The sequence below is a fragment of the Hylobates moloch genome, unplaced genomic scaffold, assembly GCF_009828535.3.
Source record: "Hylobates moloch isolate HMO894 unplaced genomic scaffold, HMol_V3 SCAFFOLD_4, whole genome shotgun sequence".
Taxonomy (NCBI): domain Eukaryota; kingdom Metazoa; phylum Chordata; class Mammalia; order Primates; family Hylobatidae; genus Hylobates; species Hylobates moloch.
The window spans coordinates 110084068-110097604 of record NW_026652279.1 but is presented as its reverse complement, the minus strand read 5'-3'; the positions used below and the strand labels follow the sequence as shown (position 1 = coordinate 110097604).

At 37.2% G+C, this 13537-nt stretch overlaps 2 protein-coding genes across 8 annotated transcripts in view; one reads left to right on the top strand and one right to left on the bottom strand.

The window, feature by feature from the left end:
* The window catches only part of RB1 (RB transcriptional corepressor 1), a 162489-nt gene that overhangs the window by 21412 nt on the left and 127540 nt on the right, over positions 1-13537 (bottom strand). For 2 of the 3 annotated variants that reach the window (XM_058437876.1, XM_032150858.2), the window contains exon 18: positions 1261-1379. In XM_058437876.1, the coding sequence (XP_058293859.1) occupies positions 1261-1379 (119 nt within the window). Of the gene's footprint in view, positions 1-1260; positions 1380-9779; positions 9829-13537 lie in introns of those variants that run through there. The other variant, XM_058437872.1, reaches the window with a different exon arrangement.
* The window catches only part of LPAR6 (lysophosphatidic acid receptor 6), a 32510-nt gene continuing 29285 nt past the window's right edge, over positions 10313-13537 (top strand). For 3 of the 5 annotated variants that reach the window (XR_009213256.1, XR_009213255.1, XM_032150859.2), the window contains exon 1: positions 10313-10406. The gene's annotated coding sequence lies outside the window, so the exon portion shown is untranslated. The remainder of the gene's footprint in view (positions 10407-13537) is intronic. The other 2 variants (XM_058437878.1, XM_058437877.1) reach the window with 1 other exon arrangement.

The following is a 13537-nucleotide window of genomic DNA, read 5'->3' as shown; positions in this document are numbered from 1 at the left end:
TTTGGGTACAAGTTAGCATGAAAATAACATCTCTGGAAAATGGCCCCTGCACTAATACAGAATACTGTAATGTCAGTTCCTACACAGAATTAAACAGAAACAAAATATTAGGCACATTTCTGTGAAAGGCAATGTAGCTAGAGTGATTAAGAGCCTGGGCTTTGGGATTAGATAGCTTAGGTTTGAATTCTGTTGACCTTAGGCAAGTTATCTTATTTCTCTAATTCCTATTTTATAGATAACAGGCTGACAGCAGTATCTACTACCTTATGGGCTGTTATGAAGATTACATGAAAAAATAAATCTTAAGTACTTAGGCCATTGCCCAGCACACAGTTAGTGATTGCTTTTGTGAAAGGAAAATAAACGCTTGGGACCCCAATTCACTATGCCAAAAGGAAAAAATTAAGCTGAAATCTGAGTCATGCAAGAAATTGCCTTTCCTTTTGTTCCCACACAAATAAATACAGATAAAAGGTTAAATACCCCCACAGATAGCGGCTCTATGTTCACCTTATCTTATGTAAAGTGTCGATTCACTCAGCATGAGCTGGATAGATAATTGACGATTCCTCTACCTGCTCTTTTTCTCTTGCAACATGTGGATTACCATACCCTTTTTCTTTCCCCTCCAGACTGACTTTCCCATTTAAAATAGTGGAGCCCTCAAAATTATCATTGGAAAAAGGCACAGATCTCTCTCCCGGGCATGTCCTTAACCTTGGCAAAATAAACTTCTACATTGATTGAGACCTGTTTCAGATACGTTTGGGTTTACATTTTCTTTTCCCATCATCATCACCAGCACACACTAATCAACTGTGTGTTAGTCCACATCCCATACTTCTCCCTACACTTATCCTATGCTTCACTCCAAATGGACTGACCTGCACACACTGAAAAATGTTTTCTGCTTCCTTTGATATTTTTGAGTTAATGCCATTCTGACTCTTGGAACACACTCCTCTGTCTCCTCTATCCTCTCCAGTTTCCATGTTGAAATCCTATTCCACCTAAACTGCCAACTCTGCCATGAAAACTGCTCTCATTATGCAAATCCTAGGTGATTCAGTAGCACTCTGTACTCTTTTATATTACTTTATTTGGGTCATGTACCTTTTATTACTAATTTCTTAAAAACAGAAACAATTCTTATTCAAAATTCTATTCCCTACAGTTTCTTTATAGAATGTTACCTTGCACTTATGCTTAAAATTTATTTGCAGTTTGAATGGTCAACATAATATGTATTTTGCTTACATATCTGCTGCAGTGTGATTATTCTGGAGAGGAAGATTAACAGGACAAGCAGATTCAAAGTGATCAGTTGGTCCTTCTCGGTCCTTTGATTGTTTAATAAGATCAAATAAAGGCGAATCCTATATGAAACATGATGAGATTAAAACCACATTAGTAAGCATAATTTTCCCAGGTACATATCAAAATCATATTGTTTGACATGGTAAGCACTATGAATTTTAGGCGCAATTGACAGTGGCAATTTAAAAGTCAGAATGAAATATTTTTCTCTACTTCGAAATTCCCAATTGACAATTTTTGTACTTCCCACACACAAAAAAGTAGAAAAATGTGTAACCTTCAATGCTTATATTAGAAAATAAGTTAGAAGTTAGGGGGAAAGACAGAAAAAAACAAAGGAAGTGGAGAGAAAGAAATGAAGACATGAGCAGAACTTAATGAAACTGAAAACAAAGATAAAACACAGTTTGGTCAACGAAGCTAAAAATGGGTTCTTTGAAATAACTAGTAAATCTCCAGTCAGATTGATCAAGATAAAGGAAAGAGATAGATAGGCAGTATTAGGTATGAAAAATGGGACATAATCACAAAGATTAAAAAGATAATAGGGAATTATTATGAATAATTTTATATCAATAAATTGGAAAACATAGACCAAGTGGAAAATTACTACAAAAATACAAATTACCAAAACTCAATAAAAAAGAAATAAAATAACTTACATAGTCCTGCAACTATTAAATAATTTGAATCAATAATTTAAAATCTTCCCATAAATAAAACATCAAGCTCATTTGGTTTTACCAGTAAATTCTACCAAACATTCAAGGGACAGATAATTCCACTTTTACTCAGATTTTCTTCCTGGAATGGAAAAACTAGAAACATTCCTCATCTCGTTTTATGAAGCTAGTACAATATTGATACTAAAACCAGTTCAAAGAGCAAACAAACCCCAAAGCTAGCAGAAGACAAAAAATAACCAAGATCAGAGCAGAACTGAAGTAGATAGAGACACAAAAAACCCTTAAAAAATCAATGAATCCAGGAGCTTATTTTTTAAAAAAATTAATAAAATAGACCACTAGCTAGACTAATATAGAAGGAAAGAGAGAAGAATGGAATAAATGCAATCAGAAATGACAAGGGAGATACCACCCTTACCCCACAGAAATACAAACAACCATCAGAAAATACTATAAACAACTCTATGCACATGAACTAAAAAATCTAGAAGAAATGAATACATTCCTGGACACATATACCCTCCCAAGACTGAACCAGGAAGAAATCAAATCCCTAAGTAGACCAATAACATGTTCTGAAATTGAGGCAGTAATAAATAGCCTACCAACCAAAAAAAAAAAAAAAATCCCAGGATCAGATGCATTCACAGCTGAATTCTACCAGAGGTACAAATTTCTACTGAAACTATTCTAAAAAATTGAAAGGAAGGGACTCCTCCGTAACTTATTTTATGAGGCCAGCATCATCCTGATAGCAAAACCTAGCAGAGATACAACAAAAAAAGAAAATTTCAGGCCAATATCTCTGATGCACATCAATGCAAAAATCCACAATAAAATACTGGCAAACCAAATCCAGCACACACCAAAAAGCTTATCTACCATGATCAAGCTGGCTTCATCCCCGGAATGCAAGGCTGGTTCAACATATGCAAACCAATAAATGTGATTCATCACATAAACAGAATTAAAGACAAAACCCACATGATTATCTGTGGTTGCAGAAGAGGCCTTTGATAAAATTCAACATAATGTTAAAAACTCTGAACAAACTAGGTATTCAAGGAATGTACCTCAAAGAGCCATCTATGACAAACCCACAGCCAATATAATACTGAATGGGAGCCGGGCGCAGTGGCTCACGCTTGTAATCCCAGCACTTTGGGAGGCCGAGGCAGGTGGATCACGAGGTCAGGAGATCGAGACCATGGTGAAACCCCGTCTCTACTAAAAATACAAAAAAATTAGCCGGGCGTGGTGGCGGGCGCCTGTAGTCCCAGCTACTCGGAGAGGCTGAGGCAGGAGAATGGCGTGAACCCGGGAGGCGGAGCTTGCAGTGAGCCAAGATTGCACCACTGCACTCCAGCCTGGGCGACAGAGCGAGACTCCGTCTCAAAAAAAAAAAAAAAAAAAAAAAAAATACTGAATGGGGAAAAGCTGGAAGCATTCCCCTTGAAAACCAGCACAAGACGAGGATACTCTGTCTCACCAATCCTATTTAACATAGTATTGGAAGATCTGGCCAGGGCAATCAGGCAAGAGAAACAAATAAAGATGTTCAGATAGGAAGAGAGGAGGTCAAATTATCATCTTAACCCAAAACCTTCTTAAGCTGATAAGCAACTTCAGGAAAGTCTCAGATACAAAATCAATGTGCAATAATCACTAGCATTCCTATACACCAACAATAAGCAAGCAAAGAGCCAAATCATGAATGAACTCCAATTCACAATTGCCACAAAATGAATAAAATACCTAGGAATACAGCTAACAAGGGAAGTGAAGGGCCTCTTCAACAACTACAAACCACTGCTCAAAGAAATCAAAGAGGACACAAACAAATGGAAAAACATTCCATGTTTATGGATAGAAAGAATCAATATTGTGAGACTGACCATACAGCCCAAAGTTATTTATAGATTCAATGCTATTCCCATTAAACTACCATAGGCTTTCTTCACAGAATTAGAAAAAACTAATTCACATGGAACCAAAATTCATAAAATTCATATGGAACTAAAAAAGAGCGCAAATATCCAAGACAATCCTAAGCGAAAAGAACAAAGCTGGAGGCATCACACTACCTGACTTCAAACTATACTACAAGGCTACAGTAACCAAAACAGCATGGTATTAGTACAAGAGCAGACACACAGAAGAATGGAACAGAGTAGAGGACTCAGAAATAAGACCACACACCTACAACCATCTGATCTTTGACAAACCTGACAAAAACAAGCAATGGAGAAAGGATTCCCTATTAAATAAATGGTCCTGGGGGAATTGGCTAGTCATATGCAGAAAATTGAAACTAGACCCCTTCTTTAAACCTTATACAAAAATTAACTCAAGATGAATTAAAGACTTAAATGTAAAACCGAAAACTCTAAAAATCCTAGAAGAAAATCTAGGCAATACCATTTGGGACATAGGCATGGGCAAAGATTTCATGATGAAAACACCAAAAGCAATCACAACAAAAGCAGAAATTGACAATGGGATCTAATTAAATTCAACAGCTTCTGCACAAAAAAAAAAAAAAAAAAGCTATCATCAGAGTGCACAGACAACCTACACAATGGGAGAAAATTTTTGCCATCTATCCATCTGACAAAGTTCTAACATCCAGAGTCTACAAGGAACTTAAACTTACAAGAAAAAAAAAAAACAACTCCATTCAAAAGTGGGCAAAGGATATGAACAGATCTGAATTCATATAAATTGGAAACTTCTGGATGACTAAAACTACAACAAACTAAATTAAATGGAATCTTTGGAAGATAAATAACATTGGTTAAAGATGGCAAATTGAATGCATACATTAACTTTCTCTCATAAAACCCCACTAAAACGGCAATAAACTGACTTATTTTAAAAGACACAAACCTTTCAGATACAACTTTTTTTTTTTAAGAGACAGGGTCTTGCTCTGTCACCTGGGCTGGAGCACAGTGGCACAATCATGGCTCACTGCAGCCTCCTGAGTAGCTGGGACTATAGGAATGCGCCATGGTGCCCAGCTAATTTTCTAAAAATTTTTTTGTAGAGACAGGGTCTCCCTATGTTGTCCAGGCTGGAGATACAAAATTTTGAAAGCTTGGAAGGCAGATACACAAATGGTAACCTACTCAGCAGTTGAGAAAAAACTGAATTGGAACTCAGCAGTAAGGAAAGCCAACAGGCAAACCAGATAAACTTTTAACCCACCAAAAGGATGTGGCTTTTATGTGGCAATACCACGTACTTTGGGCAGTGAGGTACTGAGTAACAGGATAAAAGACCTAAAGATATGCAATGGGGGTTTCTTAAGAAATTACTCTATCAAATAACTATACAATGAAGTTCACAAACCTCACCCAGGTGCTCAGAGCTTCTAACTAATTTTTAGTGATTTACTCTTTTATATGAGCGGCAATCAAATATTTCCAGAAAGTCCCTAATATAAATGTGCCAAAACAAAACAACAAAAAGGCGATCTGGGAGATGCAGAAACTATGCAGGAGGAGAAATTTAAAAAGAAAGAAAAAAATGGCGATTATTCAACAGTTCTTTCAAATAGGAAGTTACTCATGCCTAAGCAATACATTCCTAAATACTATTTTTCTTATTTATCCTGCTCTTAATTCACTCGACAAAAAAAAACCACGAAGAACAAGTTTAAAAAAAGCCATTAGCAATAAAAGCACAGGTCCTGGAATTAGAGATATATAAGCTCAAATTCTTGTTTACTAGTTTGAAGTTTACTAGTAATGAAACGTTTTGCTCTCTGAACCTCAGTTTCATTACTTGAAAAGCAGGAATACAGCACTCATTTTGCAGGATTACGTGATACATCACATGAAGTGACTTCAAGTAGCCACTTGAATATTCAACTCTTTTCTCAGCTTTCAGTGATTTGGCTTGATTATTTTATCTGAATCTCTTGGATGTGTGTATGAATGTGTTAAAGATGCGCTTTCAACTCTAAACTTTCAGGAGAAAAAAACTGTCTTCCTAAATTTACTCTTTTCCTTTCTACATGTCAAGTAGGTACTTGATAAGCTGTGAATAAAAAGAGGCATGATAATCATGTAGTCATTACACATATCACTGCAAAAGTTTAACAATTTTCAGCCCTTTTTCAGTTCCAGCAGACCAACAGGAGATGGGTTATTATCTGTAATAGTGACTCACTACAGAAATAATTCTTAAAGTGGAGATGGTGAGCATGAGTTGTCTCCTATGGAGGTATCAGAAGAAAAGGTGTCCTACGGGAGCTGGATTTTATGGGGGGAGGAAAAACAGAAGGTGGCATGTATGCTTTGGAAAAAGAAGCAAACTCTACAACTCCCATCATATAATTTTTGTTGACAAGTCATCTTTTCCTATATTCATTAGGGGCACTGCAGTATAAATAATGGCTTTCATCTGAGCTAAGTAATGCTAACAATTAACACTTAAGAAATTCATTCTAGCTGATACACATATTGTTATACTAAATATTTTATACTTCCTAGCCATGGATGAATTGAATATCTTTATTTAACTAAAATGGTATGAGTATAAACCCACATATATTCAAGAGTGGCCTACTACCAATTTTTCTCTCAAACAATGAAATTTTAGGAGACTATTGAGACCTTGCAAAGATGTGTGATTAATAGGACTTAAGTACACTAATTAGATATTTTAGATACCTTTCAGATATGAGATAAAACCTAGTTTGTGCTTCAGATTCACCCAATAGGATTATACTAAAAGTAAATTTCTCTTCCAAGGATTAAGGTGGCATTTTTCACCAATAGTCTTCATATTTCATTCAAATATCACTTTTATCACTCCATCACCCCAAACCAAATGGTCACACAGATATATAGATATTGGTTTATGATGATGAGTATGTCATGATCATGGGAAAAGTATAGTGCAGTAGGTAGGAGCACAAACTCTGGAGCCACACACAGTACATGGGTTCAAATCCTGGCCACCTGTAGCTACACGACCCTCGATAAGCTTCTCAACTGTAGAGCAGAGATACTAATGATAATAGTAGTAACTTAAATCATAGTATATGAGAAGTGAATTAATAATGTTAAGAATTGGGAACAGTGCTTGACACAGAGTAATACAAAATATTTGATGTTATTATGGTTGTGATTCTTATTTACACCTATGAGTGCCATTATACAAAGAACACTCTATTTCCTCAAATGTATGACTGTATGCCTAGCTATCCATCCATCCACCCAGTATATGTTGTATGTCTATGCTAGGAAGTAGAGCCATAAATGTAATAATGCTCCATTTGTCGGATACTAAATAGTCTTGAAGGAGTATTTCAGAAGCATCTGCCCTATTTGACCTTACTCAACATCTTCACTTGATGTCTATGTATAAAATAAACTTTAATCATCCTCTACCACCCCCCAAAAAGGCCTGCTTCTTCCTAGTCTTTACCATATCATTAAATCACTCCTTATATCCAGTTGCCCAAAGCAAAAAAGACAAGGAGTCATCATTATTATTCTTTCTCTCATACTTATCCAAGACTCCAGGCAAGTCATATTGGCTCTAAATTCAAAATATATTCCAAGTCTAACTTCTTTTCATTACCTATACCATTGCTAGAGTCAAAGCAATTCTTATCTGTTTTCTGTCCCACTGCAAAAGCATCCTACAAACTGGTTTCCATACTTCTACTCTTGCTGCCTCCTAGATGTCCTCAGAGAGCTAATACATTACTCCCTATCCCACCTCCATACTCAAAACCCTGCAAGAGCTTCCTGTCACACGTAGAATAAATTAAAATGCCTTATCTTGGTTTACAAAACACTACATGAGTTCTGGCCCCTTGATACCTCTCAGACCTCATGCTCTAACACTCTTCTTACTCCAGCCATCCTGGTCATCTTTCTATTCCATGACTGTGGCATAATTCTTCCTTTCTCTGGGTTTTTGTACTTGCTGTTTCCTCTGCCCGAAATACTCTTTGACCACGCTTCCTATGACTCACCCCACTCCATTATTCACATATCTCCTCAAATAGCACCTCCTAAGCAAAGCCTTGTCTAAACTTCTTGCCTAAGACAGCCATAATTCCCATTTATTTGCTACTCCTACCTCTGCTCTATTTCCTTCATAGTATTGATCACCACTTGAGGTTATGTTATAAATTCACTTATTTTCTTATTTATTATCTCTCTACTAGCAGGCAAAGTGCAGGAAGGCCTGGGCTTTGTCTATCTTATTCAATAGTATCCCCAGTGTTTAAAACTGCTCGGCATGGCCGGGCGCAGTGGCTCACGCTTGTAATCCCAGCACTTTGGGAGGCCGAGGCAGGCGGATCACAAGGTCAGGAGATCGAGACCACGGTGAAACCCCGTCTCTATTAAAAATACAAAAAAATTAGCTGGGCGTGGTGGCGGGCGCCTGTTGTCCCAGCTACTCGGAGAGGCTGAGGCAGAATGGCGTGAACCCGGGAGGCGGAGCTTGCAGTGAGCTGAGATTGCGCCACTGCACTCCAGCCTGGGCGACAGAGCGAGACTCCGTCTCTTAAAAAAAAAAAAAAAAAACTGTCCGGCACACAGTAAGGGCTCAATAAACATTTGTTGAATAAATGAACAAAGTGAGAAGGTTGATATTAAGGTAACCTAATCTCAAAGTTATCTGAGATTAACTCCACCTCAAAGTGAGAATAAGATTTAAAATGGGGCCAGGCGTGGTGGCTCAGGCCTGTAATCCCAGCACCTTGGAAAGCCGAGGCAGGTGGATCACCTGAGATCAGGAGTTCGAGACCAGCCTGGCCAACATGGCGAAACCCCATCTCCACTAAAAATACAAAAATTAGCCGGGCATAGTGGCACGCACCTGTAATCCCAGCTACTCAGGAGGCTGAGGCAGGGGAACCGCTTGAACCCAGGAGGCAGAGGTTGCAGTGAGCCGAGATCGTGCCACTGTACTCTAGTCTGGGTGACAGAGCAGGATTCTCTCCCCCCCCAAAAAATAAATAAGTAAAGGGAACCTTCTTAGTTATATATACCCTAAATCCTCTAAAAATATGTGTTATCTGCTCCTTTCCCCCATGTTTTTTACCTCAAATATTAGTCAAATAGAATACATGTACATGTATACCTTAGCCATTAAGTATAAACAGATACACAGTTTCAGACTTGGGTCTTTGAAATAATACTTTGTTCCTATTTACATGGTGCTTAGGGTCTGGTGAGAAGAGGCACACAAACAAGGAAATAAGTATGTGATGACAAATTCAGAAAAATCCTATGAAAGAACAGGGTTCTCTCATGAAGAATAAACAGGGAGATCCAGGTGGATGGGGTGAGTTCAAGGAAGGCTGATCTGGGAAGGTAACATGGATGCTGAGTCTTGAAATGTGAGAAAGAGGCTGTGCTTTGAAAGGAGAAGGGGCAGAGATCTTCCAAAAGATGAAAGATCATATACTAAGAAACTGATGTTCTTTCAGAAAATGAAAGAGGCCACCAGAACTAAAGTACCCAGATGGGATAGTGGAGAGGTTGCTAAAGAAGAGGTTGCTGTATGATCATGCAGAATCTGAAAGACAATGTTAAAACATTTAAATATTCTAAGAGAAACAGGAAACCAATTACAATAGAAACTCTGTTTTAGGATAAGTCACTAATATAGAGATAGCTAGTTCAATTGTGTCTGGCTTCCTATCACATCACTAGCACTTAGTACAGAATTGGGGTCCTAAAAATATTTGGCAATGATGACCTGTGTTGCTTTCAGGAAAGTATTTCAAGTGATAGGACCCACCATAATCCATATTGCCTTAGCTCTGTTACAAGTGACAAAATTTTCTGTCAATTTCCAACTTCCTAGCTCCAATGTCTCAAGAATATGCCAGGCGGGTGTAGGCACAGCTCCAGTGACAGCAAACAACTTTGGGGTTGTATGCATATAACTCAGGAGTTAACTCTATTGATCTGTGAAATTAAAAAAAAAAAACTACTATTTACTCAATTTACTTAAGTCTTTAACTTCATATTATGCAAAACTGAAAATATATAACAACTGTTGTGTTGTTATAATGTTGGGTGTGGTAGGCCTCAGGGGCAGGCCTCAGACCTTCTCTTGCCCTCCTTTAACCTGTTCCAAGGCAGGACTCTAATTTTTCCCCATCATTGTAAATTGTGTGTCTTTAAGACCCTCCCCAGAGATGGTTTTTGCCCTATAGTGTAAGGGAGGAATGCTGACATCATAAAAATCCCAATGCTGACATCATAAAAACTGGATTAGGAGAGCTTCTGGATAGCTGAACACATGGAGGTTTCTGGAGGGTGGGGCCCCCAGAGGGCATGGAAGCTCTGCACCTCTGCTCCCATACCTCACCCTATGCATCTCCTCAACTGTATCCTTTGCAATATCCTTTGTAATAAACCGGTAAGTGTGTTTCCTTTGATTTTTTCTTTTTGTTTTTTCAGACAGTCTTGCTCTGTGGCCCAGGCAGGAGTGCAGTAGCACAATCTTGGCTCACTGCAATCTCTGCCTCCTGGGTTTAGGTGATTCTCGTGCCTCAGCCTCTGGAGTAGCTGGGACTACAGGCGCATGCCATCACACCCAGATAATTTTTGTATTTTTAGTAGAGACAGGGTTTTGCCATGTTGGCCAGGCTGTTCTCGAACTCCTGGCCTCAAGTGATCTGCCCACCTCGACCTCCCAAAGTGCTGGGATTACAGGCTTGAGCCACTGTGCCCAGTATCCTTGAGTTTTGTGAGCTGCTCCAGCAAATTAATTGAACCTAAAGAGTGTGATGTGAGAACCCCAATTTGAAGCCGGTAGGTGAGAAGTTCTGGAGGCCTAGGATGGTGTCTGGGGGTATGAGGGGCAGTCTTGGGCACTGAGCCCCCAACCAGTGGGATCTGACACTATCTCCAAGTAGACAGTATCAGAACTGAAATGGAGGATGCCCAGCTGGTATCTGCTGCTTAGTGTGTGGGGGAAAAAACCCACACATTTGGTCACAGAAGTCTTTTGTGTTGATGACTGTTGTGGTGGTATGAGAGCAGAAGAAAAACACAGTTTGAGAGAGTTTTTTCCTACACACCACTATGTTCTGGGTTTTTATTTCAGCAATAGCATGTCATCAACGAAAATGTTTTTCAGCTTATCTTTTTTCCAAAAGAAAAAAAAATGTATATAAGCAATATAAAACATAGCCAGGTCTAAAAGCAACAGTGGTGCCTAAGATGGAAAATTTAAGGAGGCATTTACTCTCACTTGCACAATCTTAGTATGAAATGTACCCTTGGTGCGCTGAACACTAAACTGACAATAAAAGCTAGTTAATTTAAGATACACTGGCAAAATAGAATGATGTGTCTTTTACTTTCATGGTTTCCTTACACAAGAATGAAAGTACTTTCAGTTTGAAAGGTTTTATTTGAATGTATCACCTCATTTAATCTTCAAAATAAGTTAAAATTAAGTATTATTATTCATCTTATGAATCAGAAAACTTGGCTATTTTAGTAAACTGTGACTGAATACATTAGAAATATTTTTTGAGTGTGGAATAACATTTGAAGTTTACAGATATTAAAACAAAAACTCTTTTAAACTTCTTTTTAAAAATAAAAAAGCAAATGAATAGAGAAGCTTCCTAGAATTAAGTATTGAGATATTTATGACTCTTTATTTAAAACATTTTATTAATTTATTATTTTTCAGCTTTATCCATTCACTGAAAAAGGAATCTTTTTTCTTAGCTAAAAAATAGCTGAGCATTTTTTTAAGTCTTTCAAAACAGTAATCCTTTTGCTAAATTATAGATATTTTTAAGAACATAACAATGTTTAAAGGAATAGTAATGTTATATCAATGACACAATTTTATACACATGAACAAACACATTTATACCTTAAAATGTCTTTCAAAGCGGATTTATTAATTGATATCTTGGTCAAAATTTTCAAAGAAAATGAGAGATATATCAATTTGATTAGGTCTGATTTCCAAAATTTTTATTTTATTTTAAACTATGTTACTTTGTGATGTTGGGTATTTTTTTAAATATTTAAAGTATTTTGAAAAGTGCAATATGTAAAATATATTTTGTGTTTGTTCTGTTAATTTTAAAATATTGTTTAAAGAAAGGACTTCCTAACTCAAAATTAGCCAAGATTTCTAAAATTGGGTCCAGGTTTACTTGAGGATGTCTGATATACCAGCTCTGGGAGGCAGCTCCAAGGGAGATGACAAAATTCATGTAATTAAACTAAAATAGCCACTTATCTGAATGAGGTGTAACAGAAGTCAAAGTCCTCACCCATCATTACTATCTTCAGTTCAGTGAGGGTCTTCCTCCTTTCTAATAGCCAGGAAAAAAACTTTGTTAAAGAGTTTTTGTGGAATTTATCCTAAGTACAATAGGAAAGTTACCTTCTGAACCCAAAGAAAAAAATCTTGTTCTAACTGAAATGATAAGACAAAAATATCTATGATGAATATTTGCAAAATGAATAAAAATTCATACTGTATCCATCCTGGCTATCACGGTGAAACCCCATCTCTACAAAAAATACAAAAAATTAGCTGGGCATGGTGGCATGCACTTGTAGTCCCAGCTACTCGGGAGGCTGAGGAAGGAAAAAGGCGGGAACCCAGGAGGCGGAGCTTGCAGTGAGTGGAGATGGTGCCACTGAACTCCAGCCTGGGCAACAGAGCAAGACTCCTTCTCAAGAAAAAGAAAAAAATTCATACTCTAGGAAGAATTAATACTATAAAAGGAACTAATACAATGTGAGAAACAGACATTAAAAGAGGAACAGGAAAGTTCTTGAAGCTAGCATGTCTGAATATGATGAAAGTCAAAGATGCCTCACCAAATTTTGAAGGAGAGGGTTACGACTGAATAGAAAAACACAAGAAGGGTAAATTAGAGTTTAAAAGTCAGAAATAAACATGCTTGTACTGTTAAGTGACAAGGCATCAAATTATCTATTAATAATGCTCATGACTAAGATTTGTGAATAAGTTAAAAACAAGTGAATAAATAGATCCTATAATTAAATGATCAAAATTAAAGTCATTTGTAAATAATTCCTGTCTCTTAACTAGGACCTCTATACCACAGAATGAAAATCACCAGGTTTTTGCTGATAGGAATCTAACTGGTACCCTTTACCCATATCTATAATTCTATGATAGTAAATTGTGTCAAGTTTAAGCTATTCCTAGTGCTAAAGTTTTTTGTTAAAAATTGCTTAGTGATTAAACATGGTATAGTTTTATTTTCCAGTAAATAACACTTAAAAATTAAGCAACACTATTAAAAAATTTTACTGGTTTTTTGGGTTTTGCTGCTTCTACTTCTAGGTGGACCTACTCCAAGTTCCCAGAATTTCATAATCCTTAAAGCTTCCAATTCTGAAGCGGAACTAGATCTGAGACAGCAGGAGTAGGCTTATTAGCTAGTATTGGGTTCCTACCAAGTGATTTGTGTTGACATGCACATGTTACTACTTCTATAAGTTTGGAAACCCGTTGGTCATTCTTGCCCTAGTGCCTTAAAA